The following is a 15,886-nucleotide window of genomic DNA, read 5'->3' as shown; positions in this document are numbered from 1 at the left end:
ATTCCCCCTAGTATAGTGATTCCTTTCCAATGATTGGATAAGAAGTTGTACGCCCCGAGAAAGTATCATGACCGTGGGACCGGAAGACTTCCCTTCTACATTGGAAGAGGTTAGAGGAGGAGGAGGAGGTGGAAGCTCGATTTGTTGAGGAGCCGAGGCAATGACCTCCACCTCAGGGATCTGTTGCTCCCGAGATCGGGGAGGAGAGCTCGGCACCTCTATTGATTCGCGACGAGGGGTCTGAGCATCGGCAATGGTGGCCCCTTTCATCGCCCTCACTTTTCTTGAGACCTCCCTCTTTCGTTTGTGGCTCTCCTTGGAAGCATCACCGCTCGCCATACCTGCACAAAAAAGAAGTCAGTGAGTTCGCTAAGATTCAGAGACCAGAGATATTGGTAGTACGGTCGAGGTCGAGAGTCAAGCTCGTATTCTTCGTCAGTGATCAGCCGCATCATCCAATACTTCAGTTCGGCCATCACCGCGTCTAAGCAAGAGAATTTCTGAGTGGACGCCTGAGACTTTAACTCTTTCACCACTGCATCTTCATCCTTATTTAAGGTAATCTTTTTTGGGATCGGAGCGACTAGATGTTGCCAACTCCGTGGGATGCCCTCAAAGTCGTTCCGAATCTTGCTCCTCAAAATGAAGAACCGGTTCTTCCAATTCTTCAATGAAGAAGGGAGATCGGTAAAGAGGGAACAATGGGGCTTAGCTTGGAAGAACCAGAACTCATCATCCTTCCTTCGGGCGAGCCTATGCAACTCGGTAAAGACTTTGGCCGTGGGTTCCAGTCCCTTAGCTCGGCAGAGGCCCCGTAAGGCTATTAGAGTCCGCCAGGAGTTTGGATGCACTTGGGCTACCGAGACATGGTGGAATTTCAGGATGGCCTTGTAAAATTCGTCCAAGGGAAAGCGAAGCTCGACCTTCAGTTGCTCTTCATACACCATGATGAGATCGCCCTCATCAAAGAAGTGGTCGGCCCGATGATCGCCATAACATTTGATCAGTTCAAAAGAGTCGATCCGCAGGTTGTACTCTTGGCTTATAGATTGGAGATCAGTTTCTCTCAAGACTAAAGGCAACTCATTAACTGGCAAGTTGTCTCTCCTCAAAGGTGCCCCTCGCCTCGGTCTAGCAGCCGAACCAGTTATTGGAACGAGGACTGTGCTGGTTTGAACACCCGATCTGTCACACCCCGACTTAGTGGGCCCCAGCTCAAGCCCCTCTATGGGTGGCCATCTTGCCGGCGTACCCCTCTAGAGGCCGGCGATGCAACTCAAATCGGTACTGTCCGCTTTGGTGGAGTTCAATCCCTTCGCCCTGCAGAGCTAGGATTCGAACCCATATCACCTCACGGATTTGCTTCGCCTCTTACCAATTGAGATCACATCCCGACTTAGCGGGCCCCAGCTCAAGCCCCTCTCTGGGTGGCCATCTTGCCGGCGTACCCCAGAGGCGGTGCGACTCTGAGTCTTGTCGCTTTGGTGGAGCTCAATCGCCGCCTGAGCTAGATTCGAACCCATATAACCTCACGGATTTGCTTCGCCTCTTACCAATTGAGCTTCAGCGCAAGTGGTAAGAGGCGAAGCAAATCCGTGAGGTGATATGGGTTCGAATCCTAGCTCTGCAGGCGATTGAACTCCACCAAAGCGACAAGACTTGTGAGTCGCACCGCCGGCCTCTAGGGGGGTACGCCGGCAAGATGGCCACCCAGAGAGGGGCTTGAGCTGGGGCCCGCTAAGTCGGGATGTGACACGATCTAATCACATCACCCTCTTCTGAAGTCCACAAAACGTGGATAGAAGATGGACTCGCAGCTCTCTGACCCTCAGCGCTGCTCATTTTCAAAGAAACTAAAGAAGTTTAACTAAGAAAAGGATCAAAACCCTTACCGGAATGTGATCGGTGCCGGAAACACTTGAAGAAATGAGAAAAAGTTGAAGTTGCTAGCAAAGTGCTGAAAGTGACATAAGAGAGCAACTGATTGACCCTCCCCCTATTTATACCCATCTGAGCATTTAATGCTCACGAAGTCCCAAGCGACGCTTTGGTTAGCGGAATCGACCTGCTTTCCTGACACGTCGCAGGAAAGTTCCAGAAACACAATAACAAAATTGAGTAAATGAGATCTGCTAGCTAGGGTTATTAGATTGTGTGAATTTTCAGAGCCGCAGATCGGCTAATGACGATTTAGTTAGAGATCAGATCGGATATGCACATCAGAGATCGGAAAAATAACCAATGCAATAATTAAATAATAACCTTCAAATAAAATTTTATTTCATTTTCAAAAGGACAGATTACATCATTTGGGCGATCTTAAGAGATCGGATTACATCATTAAGAGAACCTTTAAAGGTCAAATTACATCATTTGGGCGATCTTTAAAGATCGGCACTACATCCTACCTAGTAAGGACCTATGTCAAAGCCTAGTCTTGTTCGAAATCTCCCGGAGATCGGAGGAGAGTTCTTATCCGAAATTTCCCGCTTAAAACCCTCAATAAAACATATCTAGAGAAGGGGAGAAGCTCCTCACCTGAGCTCTCTTAACAAAAATCCGAATTAAACAACACAACTCCAATACACAAGACAACTTTACTTGAACACCTATTCACTAAAGGGCCATCTCACGAACTCGTGTTCTTGGGCAACCCAAAATAAGTGAAATATCAAACATTCATTTATTTTACACAAAGGATTAACATCATCACTATCCCAATCCCCTAATTACCCTTTTAATTTATGAAAGAGCATAACATTAAATCTGTTTACCCTCATTAAGGGACGAGGCGGGGTGCCTAACACCTTCTCCGCTCGTATACGGACCTCGAACCTAGAATCTCTATTTTCGAAGTGGTTTCCTTTTGATTTGTTTTCACAAATGGTTTTCTTTAATTTCCCTCAAAATTAAAATGACGACTCCTCACTTTTCCCACTTTAGTGAAGAGCTTCGTCTGGGCGACTGCAAAATATCTTGCGACAATGTGATTTTTAATTTCTATAGGGGTCAATTATAATTAATAAAATTTAAACGGTTAAATTTTTAATTATAGAAAGTTGCTCCTTTTAGCTTATCTTCCATTCTTCAACAACAAGCTTTATTTTCACTTTTGAGCTAGCATTGAAAATCACTTTTTCTCTAAGAAGGTTTTGGAGAATTTTCTCATAACCAGTATGTGTGGATAACCATCAGAGGCAGGACATCTAAACGATTGGTCCTTTGCTAAAACCCGGCCTGGTGTTAAGAAACTCCTCAAGCAAATTTAAGGTAATTTACTAGATAATAAAATTTTAAATACCAACATTCCATATGTTGATTAAAGTTGATTTTGGGATTAATTTTCCACTCAAAATTTTTTGTGCAATTAATGCTACCTAACAGTTATGAACCTCCGTTCTTCAGGAGCTGCACAGAATAGGAAGCACCTAATCCTTGGACTGAAAGTCCTCTCAAAATGGAGGTTGGGAATGTCTGCAGCAAGCATTTTGTGCTTGCTCTGCTAATGGCTAAAATTCATATTCATGGCTAAAGCTTCTGATCAATGTTTAACCGGTAACTTGGGCAGGTAAAGAGTGTGCTTGATCCTTTTGAGGATGAAAATAATGATATGGACGGAGATGAAGTGAGCTTAGGAGCTGATTCTCTGCAGAAAGACTATCCTTCTGAATCTGATAGTGAGGAAGTTATCGTATTCCTCTTAATTTTATGCTTTAGCTGCCCCTCAAGGATTCAACTGAGCTTGGATATGATGTGTAATACAATGATTTAACGTATTTATACTAAATTTCCAAATTTTTTTTTGTTAATTTCAGGTTGATCAATCGCCAGAAAATCAAAATGCAGTTACACCAGTGGGTAATTACATGAATTCTTTTCACTGTTGCTAATTGTGGTTACCTTGTTACAAGTAGCATCTGGAGAATTTGATGTTGGAAGTAATTAGTTCTTATCATGACAGAAAAGTAACGACCAGAGGAAGACAATGACATGATTCATGAAGGTCACATTTCAAATTGAATAGAATACACAGAACAGTCTTCACATCATGATGAGTCAGGCACACAAATTTCAGAAGGACAAGAATATCAAATCTTGGGTAGATAGAAAAACTGAATTTCTATTTATTTCACGGGAGGAATATAGAATATCCTTTCAATATCATCATAATGAAGAATGCACTCTTCAAGTATATACGAATGTATGATGCCAAAATGATAGCTGGATTTGGAATCCATTTTTAACCTGCAAAAAAGGTACCCTACTACGGTTCGACTCAAAGCCACCTTAGAACACAATTTCATCCCGAAAACTTCCCTCCACCACTCTCCAAAACTCAAACTCAAAGCCACCTGAACCCAAGAAGAAGGAACAATAATTATCCATATACTATAAATACTAAACTCTATATTATTGTTGGTTGGAGATCATGCAAAACATATGGAAAATGACACCAGTAAATCCTATAAATGATGCTTAAGGATGCCACAGGGGCTCGTTAACATAACCCTTTCAATTGTATATATAACCATCTATTTCTGTTTTTACTTTTTTTCAAAAATATTTTCTTGTTCTCGTCTTATCCTTAGCGTCAAGTTGTCAAGCCCACGGTTTAAACTTGACTAATATAGAATTTCTTGGAAATTTGATGGTTCTTCGCAAATGTCCTTTTCTGCCACATCTAGGAGAAGAACCAATGACCTTTGTCCATCAAAAATTTGAAAGTTTTATATATACACAAAGTTGTGGTAAGGATTGCACAAATCCAAGATGAAGATAATAATTGAAGTTGGAATCATGAGCTAATTTATTTAAATTAATCAAGTAAAATGCGTACAAGTTTATAATACGTACACCTTGAATGGAAGATTACAAATTAGAGAGAATAAATACAAGGAGAGAAAACTTACTCTCTTTCGTTTGAGCGACGGAAAATTTAAAAATAAAAATTCAGAAAAATTTTATTGAAATTATAAATTTAAATTTAATTTAGTTTATAAAAATAACTTGTGTATAAAAAATATTTTATATGAAAAATAATTTTTTATTTTTCATGAATTTTTTTTTATTATTTGATTGTAATATTAAATTAATAGTATATATTTATTTTATATATGTATAAATATTTTTATATTTTAATAAGATTATTAAAATCTAAAAAATAAAAATAATTTCTTATTTTAAAAAAAAGTAAGTTATTTTTTTTAAATTATTTAATTTTTCCTTTAATTAGGAAAATATTTTTAGTTCATCAAATTTTTCTAAATATTTCAAACGTTAAACAAAATTCAGAATATATTTTTCAGAAAAAAATTTCAATGAAACAAACAGAATCTTAAATATAAAAGATTAATAAATAAAATTTATATTTTCTTTTCCATTTTTAGATTTTGTGAGTAAAAAGGGAAAATTTGCTATATTTTTGGTCTAATTTATTGATAATAAAATCATACTTATATATCTAATTTGGATGTGTTTAATTTGTAAGAACTAAGAAGGTTAAAAAATAACTAAAATTAATAAAAATAAGTAATTTTTATAATATTTTTTATTAATAACCAAAAAATAAAACAATTGAACAAAAAGTTATTAGATTTTTTTTTACTTAGAAGAAAAGGAGTAAATTATGCCATGATTGGTGGGAAAATACCAAAATGTTAGTGGAGAAAGGCTGCTGGCTAGCAGATGTGAAATAGCACCAAGGGAAATAATATATATAGGGAAAATTTTTATTTTTAAGAAATTACATTTTGATTTTTTTTTTTAACACATGCAAGCATTATATAATGTCATATTGGACGGATTGTTGAAATATTTGTTATAGCATCGTATCTTCGTTTAGCCTAAATTATGAAAGTTTACGGTTTATAAGTTAAACTAATTTCAATTTATAAATATTTAAAATTTTAAATAATTATATATTTTTATTAAAATAATAATTAATAAATAATTAAAATTTTTCATAAAAATCAATTTATAAGATTGTTTATTATTAAAATTATTGAAAGATATTAAATTATTTCTTAAATAATAATTAATAAAAATCTAAAATTAATCTTAAATAATTCATTAAAATTAATGTAAATAATCTATTTAAATTAATGCAAAAATCTAAATTTTTGAGAGTATATAGTGAAATTTTAAAGGATAATATAATAAATTATTTTTTTCAATTAACGCATAAACACTCAAATTATAAGCATTAAAAAAAAAAACTCATCTTCTCAACTTTTTTTTTTCTTATAAGCACATTTTAAAATATCTTAAATAAATAGATTAATTTAAAATTAAAGTTTATAAATTAATTTGACCAACATATAAATTAAGTCAAGTACCTTCTAAATGAATAGTTATAATAAATTTCTTAATGAATTTATTTTTTTCTAAAAAAATATAGAGGTAGCAAATTTGAAAGAACTTTGCTTAATAAAAGAATTTTATTTGGTTTATCTTGAAAATAAATTGATAATAGAAGTTAATTTTACCTTATTTTATAATTTTGAAGTCAATTTCATTTCATGAATAATAAGTCTTTATTTTACTTCATTCTTTTTTTAAATATTTGTTAATGAATATAGGTAAATGGTAATTTATAAAAAAAAAAAACCAATTTCATTTAAACTTAAATTATTTAAATAAAATAAATAAATTTTAGCAAATAACATAGAGTCGTTTCAAGAGTTTTCAATTTCGAATTTCAATAATATCAATTGCAGAAAAAAAATATTTAAATAAAAATAATATTAAAAAATAAAAATTAGTTACACACCATAGAAATATAAATACTTTAATTTTTAAAATTACCGGCCTTTTTTACATATTTCCAACTTCCTTCTCGCTAAATGCCACGTGTTTTTCCGCTAACCTCTACTTTCTACTAGAGAAACAGTCTCCAGGCCCCACTCTATAAATTCCCTGCGTTACGAGAAATTTATAATCAGGACCCACCCAACTCCACCGCGAGATTTTCTTACTACCGTTGGATTATTCCAACGGTTCAGATTCACTATCAGCTCCCAACTCTCCATTAGTCCATTTCTATAGAACGCAGCTCTGCAGCGGAGGTTCCCGAAAATTCAGTTACAAGCCACTGGAGTAAGAAGAAGCTTAGAAGAAACGCAGAGGAAGCTGAGTAATTTCCCCCTCATTTCCTATGCAATAAGGTCTGCAGTAACCTTCTCTTCCTTTCTTGATCTTTTCTCTGACTCTTTTAAGTTTAGATCTGTGGCTGAGCTAAAATTGGATCCTTTGTTTGAAGATGGAGATGGAGAAGAAGAACCCAGAATTGAAGCACTTAGTGTTCGTGAGGATCGCAGCTATCCAGGTTCTGGTGTACGTTTCGAATCTATACGATTACGCGAAGCAGAACTCGGGGCCACTGAGATCTACGGTTGGGACGGTCGAGAGTGCTGTAACTACCGTTGTGAGCCCAGTCTACCGGAAATTCAAGGACTTGCCCGATGATCTTCTTGTATTTCTTGATAATAAGGTAATTACAGTATAATTCTTTTGTTTGGTTTCTTTGGATTCTAGCTTATCTTCTAATTAGAAAGTATTGGTTTGGATCAATTGTTCAGCTTTCGAGTCTTGAGCTGCTAAGAATCTTAACGGAATGTATTCCTAGTTGAGCACTTGAGCTGCTTAATCCTTTTTATTTGTTTATAAATCTTAGCTGGCATGATTTCCTAGCAGCGGTTCAATGTAATTTTAGCCAAGGTCCTCTGGCCTTGTGGTATCTTGTGTAAATAGATGATAGCTGTTTGCTTCATAATCTTTTTACCGCTTGATTTTATGCAAGTTCTGTAACCATTTTATCCTTGGGTTTGTTTTATGTATTTTGGGTTGGAATTGCATACGTAATCTACCCATGACTGATTCTATGTTCTTTGCTGAATTTTTCTGCAGATTGCTGAGGATGTTATGTTCTCTGTTCTTGTATTTAATTCTAACCATGACCCTCGTAGCGTTTTCAATAAATTATAGGTCAATATATAGCATCGTGAACAATTGTTATATTGGATTTGTTATGAACCCAGATAGAAGAGTAATTGTGATTTTAATTTCCCCTTTGGATTTCTGCGATTGAAGGATGGCTAACAACTGTTTGGTTGCTGCAGGTAGACGAAGGTACAAGAAAGTTTGATAAGCATGCTCCACCTGTTGCTAAGCAGGCTGTGAGTCAAGCCCAGAGCTTTTTACAGATAGCATCACAGAAGCTCCAAGAACTTGTGCATGAAGCTAGCGCTGGAGGGCCGCGTGCTGCTGTGCGTTATGCAACCACAGAGTTGAAGCACTTGGCGCTCACCCAATCTGTAAAGGTGTGGATTAAACTCAACCAGTTCCCTGTGGTTCACACAGTTGCAGATATGGTCGCTCCCACAGCTGCACACTTGTCGGAGAAGTACAACCATACCGTTAAGGGCATGGCCCAGAATGGTTATAAAGTCTTTAATTATGTGCCCTTGGTTTCACTTGATGATATAGCCAGGGCATTTAAGCAAGGTGAAACAGAGAAGAAAGAAAATGCAACTGCACATGATTCATCAGATTCGGATTAGAAGGTCGATTCTTAGTCCAATGGGTTTGCTTCTAGGTTCGCGAAAATGTGATAAGGTGTGCGTCTCTGGCAAATCTGCAAATGGGTCTTTTGGACTTCTTAATGTGGTGATGAATGTGAATGGTTTGTAAATCTACTAGATCGTCATAAGATTGGCCTAATTGATGTAACATTTAGGGAAACTATCCAATGCTCGTAGTAGAAGATAAATTCATTTAAAAACAAGTGGCGTGGAGCACCTATTTGCTCAACACACAGGCAGAGGAAGAGGGCTAGAAGGATGGTCAACATTCCACAAAGAGATTTACTCCATAACACGAGTTATATGGACAAGTTATTCAAAATCATGAACTAGTCCGGAATATTATCACAGACTAGCTGACAAATCATGCAGGAAACGAATTACAAGACAATGCAACCTTTCTGTCTACTTTAAAAGAAATCTCCATCTCAATCTGGCTGCATCACTGAAAACATAAGTAAATAACACTAGTAAGTATCACAGTTAATAAAATGAATAAACAGATTTGCTAATCTCCTGTTAAACTTAGATAAAAGATTTGATCCGGTAACTGAATATGAAAATTTGACTAGAGAAAGAAACATAGGCAAATGATCCACAGCAGCACATTCATATATCCATCTCTCTCACTCATCATTAAGTTACAATGACAATTACTAAAAAAAAAGACAAATGGGCTAAATACAACAATAAAACATCAATACTAACAAATAACCTATTCATACTGGCATGACTAACCCTCGAAACTAATTTGCATACATTTGACATGACCAGACATATATTATGCCAAAAAAATGCAATTGTTTCAAGAGGATCTCTGTTATCAAGAACAATTGAATATGATGTACCACCTTAAGCATAACATTACATAGTTATGAAATAAAGATAGACAAAATTTATGCAGGAAATGAAACCAAAATATATGAAACTCTGGCATAGAGATAATTTCATCATCAATCGAATAGAACAACAATTCATTTCCGAAATTAATTACATTGCACCCTAGCAACTTCATACTCTCATTTTCAAGGCTACTTACATATGTATCAAGATTCAAGAATATTAGTAGAAATGCTTCTTGATCAAGTTTAGGTACAAAAGAAAAAGAAGAAGATGAAGAAGAAATTGCGGCATAATTTTAAAGCCTCAAAACAATCATATAAAAAACTCAACAATTGGAAGACAAATATAGTGAAATTTATTGTCACGATAAACAATAAAGACCCTGTATTTTTCACTCCCATATTAACCAAAGCTCTGGTAAATTCATCCACTATTCCACTCAGAAAGAGAGAATACAAGCACGCAGAAATGACCCATAAACCAAATATACAGCACCATCTTCATCCAATAACCAAGCATTCAACACAAGAATTGAAGGGGAAAACATCAAACCATACAAAATCATCATAATCAATCATTTTAAATACAATCCACTAGTGGGGGCCAAAAAAACTAACCTCAATGTTCACTTGGGGGAGCCATAGCTTTCTTGGAGGAGGTCATCGTACGGGTCCCTACGGCCGGGCACCTGGCTAATCTGAGCATCCCAAGCGAGCTGGGCATTGTGGCGCTCAAATGTCCAGAACCCATAAGGGCGAAGTGGATAACTCCACATCTCTTTGGTCTTGTTGCATCGATCCTTCACAGCATATACGTGCTCCCTGAATTTGCGATCCCTCTCCTTCGGATCCTCCATCAACCTCAGAACCAAATTCTCGGCGAATTCCATGATAAATCCCATCCTTCCTTTAAAAGAACCCTAGAATTTCAAATCAAACAAACTCAGCGAAAAAAAATTTCAATAAGAAACAAGAAATCAGGTCCTCAAATCGATCTGTTGAATTCAGATAATATGAGGAAATCGAGTGGACATTGACATGGTTGAGCGTACCTGTTCACTGTTCAGAGCTTAGAACTAGCGAAGCAGAGAGGCGTGTTTATGGCCGTGACTGAGATCAACAAAATTCGTTGACTACGGCGTGATAAATGGGCCTAACCCTTTGTAAATGGGCTCTTTCCAAGGCCTTATTTTATGGGCTCAGGCCCACTATAACATCTTACACCGCAGCCCTTTAAACGATATATATTTTTTTTAATATCCCCTAATAAAGTGCAATTATACAATCTGTGTTGATTCTAAATAAACACTATTATGGAAGAATCAATATTTATTTATTAAGCTTAATTTCAAATCTAAAAGAATGTTTGCTTAATTTTTTGCTGTCTCATCTAATCTAATTTAAGCCTTTTTTTTTTTAACTAAATCTAATTTAAGCATTTAAGCTTAATTAATTTTCAACTTAATTCAATATACACTTGAATGCTAAATCTTGTTTTAGAAATTGAGTTGAATTTTAATTTATCTTTTTTAAACCTACATTTTTATTTCATCATTAAATATTTTACATTTTAATATATTGGGTATCAAAATTTGAAAATTATTTTATTATTTTAAAATAATTAAATCGTTTTTTTTTATAATTTTTAAATTTCTTACAATTTAATTATACATTTTAATCATAATGTTTATAAAAATAGAAGTATGAAAATCCAATAAGTATGATTTTCTAGAGGAATTCTTAAACAATTCTATATGCTTATTCTTTTTCTAGCTTTGATTTTTTATCTATCTTGTTAGATAAAATCCTAATTGTGAATCCAAGAAGCAAATAAATGAAAAATTAGCATATAGTAATAGACTTTTTAATCTAGTTGAGTAATTTAAGAACTTTGCTTGTGTAACATTCAATCTAACATAATTTAATAAATTTGTCTTTTTCTTTTTCACTTAATTTAAGCATTTAACGACACTAAAGTCTAAGGCATCTCTATCAATTTGAGGGTTTAAAGTGGATTATTTACATAACTTAATTATTCTAATAGTTTTAGTTGTTCTAATAGCTCTCGATTATTTTACTAACGGTTAGTTATTAAATATTCACAGTTAAGGGCTTACTTTTATACAGTGATTTAAAATATAATTATTGTGTAAAAATAATTATTAGATTAACTTTTAAATATAAAATAATTATATTATATTTTTCATTTTAGTTAAAATACTTCGTCGAACTTTAAAAGTTATAAAGGATAACGTTTTATGAATCAGTTTTTTAAATTATAAATAATAATATAAACATCAAATAAAATAAGAGAGATAATATATTAATTATAATCAAAATACTAAATATTACTTTAAAAAATATTAAAAATTAAGGCCTTAATTTATCCGCTTAATGTGTGAATCTCCAAATAATTTCCATCAATTTTGGGTGTTTATTTTAAGGCTTAGGTTTTCTTAAAGGCACACTCATGCATTAACTAATGACAACACAAGAACTCTTACTTTCTTATACACAACAAGAGAAGAAAAGTTAAGTTTATAAGATTCTTATATTTTTATTCTTCTTGCAAAATGATGATAAGAATCCAATTCCTTATGCTTTTTCTTTCAATCTTCGCTTTTAAGAAATGAGAACAACTCATGAAAGAAGCCATAGTAATTATAATGCGATCAATATATTGAAATTAACGTATAAATGAAAGGAGGATTTTTTTTTTCTTAATTTTCAAAAATTTTTAAAGCCTTTGACCATTAAATAATTAAGTTAATACATTTGATATATATATATATATATATATATATTAGACTCCAACTCGAATTTGAAATGGAAAGCCCAAAAGGGGGTAATTGATTTTGAAGAGTGATATATAATATGATTGAATTAAATGAAAAGGGTTGAGGAATTGATTTGGTTGAAATGGTTGGTCGGATGGGATCACTGAAGTACTAATGCAAAAGCCAAAATGTACTAGTAAAACAGTGAAGTGTACTACACCAAAATCAAATTAAATTTCCTGATTCAGCTGTAGATTTGGTAGTACATGGATCAACAATTTGTCAAACCCCCACATATCACTGCTTAGCATTTTGGATCTGCTTTCCTTCAGCAATGTTGTATTGTCCCTATCTATTGTATAACTGAAAGTATATTGAGTTAGTCATGTGACAAACTCAATTTCAAATGCCTACTCTCTCTCTCTCTCTCTCTCTCTCTCTTCCTACTAGAAAAACAAAAAGACAACTTTCAACAACAGCTAGAATTCCCAACTAACGTCATTAAATGGGCTGGGCCTGGACCACCCAAATATTCACTACCCATTGTAGAATAATAATAAAAATAATAAAAGCAAGAATAAGTGCATACCCACCATAAGAAGTGGCCTTTGAATGGGAATTTTTTTTTGTCAAAAATTTTCCCTTTAAAGCTTGTTGTAAACAAATCACCACACCTCCACTTGCCAAAAAAAAAAAAAAAAAATGCACTACTCCCTTTCCTTCCCTTTTTATTCATCGAAAAAATAATTAAAAAAAAAAAAAAAAGCTTAAACGGTCAAAAATCTCCTACATGGATTTCAACTTTTTTTTACTATAATAAAAAAAAGAAGATAAAAGATAGTTGAAAATTGCAATGATTAAGTTGTTGCCTTGCCCATAATCTACGAGCACCTCAAAGTTTTGCTGCCCTTTCAATTGAGACTAAATATTGAAATTGACTTTCTTTAACATCTAAGATATACAAATTCCTTACCTTTACCTCAAAGCTAAGCCAAGCTAAAAACCACAATAAAATGTTATATTGCAATTCACATTGAGGTGGTTTGGCTATTTATCACATTTCACATACCTAATTTCGTCTTATTTATCCCTCAAAACACCAAAATATTTTACTCTTCATACCATACAATCTTCACACATAATGGCCATCATTACCCACAACCTTCTCACAAAATAAACCCACAAGGATTTAAACAAGGGAAAGAAAACAGGGGGAAGCTGGAAAATTCCAGGAATTTGCATCTTTTAACTTACCCATTTTAAATTTACACTATGTTACACAAAAGGAGGGAAAAAAAATTAAAATAAAATAAAGCATCCTTGCCACTCGGCCACTAGCCCGCCGGTTAAGGACACAAACACTGAGCCCCTCCCTAATCCACTGTCTATAATTTAAATTAAGGAAAAAAAAAAAATGGTACCCTCGATTCCTCTAATATACGCTTTATACAATCAAGAGGAACAAAACTTCTGCTATTTAACGGCCATGGTAAATAACTTAGCCCAAAATGGTCTTACTATCATCATTTTCCGTTCTCCGGCCGTTAATACTCAACAGCACGTCATCTGCCGTTACCGTCAGTCACCGTCACCGTTAACGTTATTGAATTTAGCTATCAGCGACGACGTTTTGGTTTCCATCACCACCAGCCTCAACAACGCCAACCGCACCGTCTTCGTCTACCCACCGCTCCACGGGGGTGCACTCCTCCTTATGCCTTAGCTTCCAATCAAGCGCTTGGCATGCGCGTGAGCAGTAATTCACAGCCCCACAAACGGAACATCTTCGGAACTCATGTTTTCTAGTCTCTGGTCTTCCGCAGCCGACGTGAGAGCATAAACGGAGCCCCGGACCGGGTATACCGCCACGGGACGCGAACCACTCGGCCATGAACTGACTAGCTGGGTGTGCCTCCGGAGCCGGAACATTACACCCGAAATCGCTCAACAAAGGACATCCCGGACCACTTGCATGCCGATGGTTGGGGTGAGCGTGTGGGTTCCATGGAAGCCATGCGCGTGTATTAAGACCAGAATTAGGGTTAGACAGCACAGCGGCCAACTCCCGAGCGTTGGCTTGAACGAGGAATCGGCGTCCCTCGGCGACGTTTTGCCGGACGCCGTAACCGTCCTGAAGGCAGTGGCCGAGTTCACGAAGGGCGTCGATATGGCCTAGAAAAGCAGCTCTCGCACATAGGGCCACTCCTGCTCGCAGGTCCTTGTCGTTCTTGGAGCCGCCGCTACCATTGAACTGTATAACCGCAAGAGAATAGAGTGATGGCGCGTGCGAGCTAATCGCCGCCTTGGCCATTAGAGAAGCTCCGCTCCCTCGGTTTTGTAAACAGTAAAACCGAATCTGCCGACAACCAGGAAAAATCAATTCTTGGTTTAGAGTCTTCCATTAGCATCACTTCCATATAAGAAAAATTCTTCTACATAAAAAATAAAAAATTACCATGCCAAGAGTGTACCAAGCTTCAACATTTCCGGCATCGGCACAATGTTTCAAAAATCGGTGAGCAGAATCGGACCAGTTCTTGGCCTTCATAGCGAACGTTTTTTGAGAAGCTTTAGATAGTACCAGAGAATGAAGGCCTAACCCATTCAATCTCTTGCATCTGTTTCATTAAAAAGCGAAATTCATATGGTTAGCTACAAACACGAAAAAATTTCATTTCTTTATTTCAAAATCGAAAACTTCAATTGAGAGAACCCCAATTCTTAACCAATTTCCACTTTTCCACTGCAAGTGCCAGGAATTTCAATTTCCAGGAAGGGAAAAATAAAATCCAAAACAGTAAGGGGATAGAGAAAATATTTCAGAAGAAGAAAAAGAATCGCATACGTTAACAAAACGTTAATGAAATCGGAAGGACAAGAGGCGGAGGAACTAAGCTTGCAGAGAATAGACATGACAAGATCATCGGGTAAAAAATCAAACAAGTCAGTCTCTCCGGCACTCTCCGGCGATAACCTCGGCTTTTTCCGGGAAAGCATTTGTTCTCCGGGGACAGTTGCGGTGGCGGTGGTGAAATTTCCTCCGTTTCTTCTCTTTACTAACCTCTTATCTACGCAATCTTCTGCCGTAGGATAACAAAACCCTCTCTTTCTTCTCATTTCTGTGTGTACCTCTCTCCCTGTCGAATATTGTTTCGATTTGTCTCTCTATCTTAGAGATAAAGAGAGAAAAAGCGAAGTGAAACCTTATATAAAAGAGGGAGCAAAGAGACCAACAAGAACAACGAGAGAGCCGAATTTACTAAAATCTAATTAATTTAAAAAAAAAAAAAAAAAAAAACACGGGCTTGTCTATTTACACTCTTAGCCCTTGTATTGTCGTTTTCTCAGTCAAACGGGTTTGACCCAGATCCGTCCGTTCGTCGTCGATTTATTTTTTTTTTTTTAATTATTATTATTCTGCTTTTCTGCTGCAAAAAGTTGTACTCTTATACAACTTTTTTGTCGAATTACATTGCGAGCATACATGGACGAAATTTTCTGCTTCAGGTTTCTAATCTGCCTTTATCTTTATATTTTTTTTAAAAAAAAACATTAAAACATCAAATTCTATTTGATACAACTTTTTTTTTTTTTTTAATTGAACTAATAATAACCCTCCCTACAAAAACTTGCTTCTAACCTTCTCACGGCTTGCTCTTTTTTTTTTTTTTTTTTCTTTTAGGGTTAG

At 35.5% G+C, this 15,886-nt stretch overlaps 3 protein-coding genes and 1 long non-coding RNA gene across 5 annotated transcripts; 2 read left to right on the top strand and 2 right to left on the bottom strand.

Annotated features, from left to right (window-relative positions):
* The first annotated feature begins 3,115 nt into the window (after positions 1-3,115).
* On the top strand, positions 3,116-4,192 carry LOC110640110 (uncharacterized). The gene is made up of 4 exons (XR_002492015.2): positions 3,116-3,270; positions 3,406-3,463; positions 3,569-3,858; positions 3,962-4,192. It is a non-coding gene; the product is annotated as an uncharacterized LOC110640110 (long non-coding RNA).
* Positions 4,193-7,003: 2,811 nt separating this feature from the next.
* Positions 7,004-8,782, top strand: LOC110640108 (REF/SRPP-like protein At1g67360). The gene is made up of 3 exons (XM_021791298.2): positions 7,004-7,163; positions 7,259-7,489; positions 8,118-8,782. Exons 2-3 carry the CDS (start codon positions 7,259-7,261, stop codon positions 8,556-8,558), a joined length of 672 nt encoding a protein of 223 aa, XP_021646990.2. The 5' UTR covers positions 7,004-7,163; the 3' UTR covers positions 8,559-8,782.
* A 56-nt stretch (positions 8,783-8,838) lies between these two features.
* Positions 8,839-10,617, bottom strand: LOC110640109 (uncharacterized). 2 transcript variants are annotated; one of them, XM_058128886.1, is made up of 3 exons: positions 10,474-10,617; positions 10,040-10,341; positions 8,839-9,024 (listed from the first exon to the last, which is right to left on the bottom strand). In XM_058128886.1, the coding sequence occupies exon 2, from the start codon at positions 10,321-10,323 to the stop codon at positions 10,048-10,050; it is 276 nt and encodes a 91-aa protein (XP_057984869.1). In that variant the 5' UTR covers positions 10,324-10,341; positions 10,474-10,617; the 3' UTR covers positions 8,839-9,024; positions 10,040-10,047. The 2 variants fall into 2 exon arrangements, with proteins under 2 accessions (XP_057984869.1, XP_021646992.1); XM_021791300.2 differs by lacking the exon at positions 10,474-10,617 and having other exon boundaries at positions 10,040-10,467.
* A 2,800-nt stretch (positions 10,618-13,417) lies between these two features.
* On the bottom strand, positions 13,418-15,457 carry LOC110640105 (F-box protein At1g67340). Its single transcript, XM_021791290.2, has 3 exons — positions 15,044-15,457; positions 14,654-14,816; positions 13,418-14,554 (listed from the first exon to the last, which is right to left on the bottom strand). The coding sequence occupies exons 1-3, from the start codon at positions 15,313-15,315 to the stop codon at positions 13,808-13,810; spliced, it is 1,182 nt and encodes a 393-aa protein (XP_021646982.2). The 5' UTR covers positions 15,316-15,457; the 3' UTR covers positions 13,418-13,807.
* Between the last annotated feature and the right edge of the window lie 429 nt (positions 15,458-15,886).

The sequence above is a fragment of the Hevea brasiliensis genome, chromosome 10, assembly GCF_030052815.1.
Source record: "Hevea brasiliensis isolate MT/VB/25A 57/8 chromosome 10, ASM3005281v1, whole genome shotgun sequence".
NCBI classification, from domain to species: domain Eukaryota; kingdom Viridiplantae; phylum Streptophyta; class Magnoliopsida; order Malpighiales; family Euphorbiaceae; genus Hevea; species Hevea brasiliensis.
This window is presented reverse-complemented; position numbering and strand designations above follow the sequence as displayed.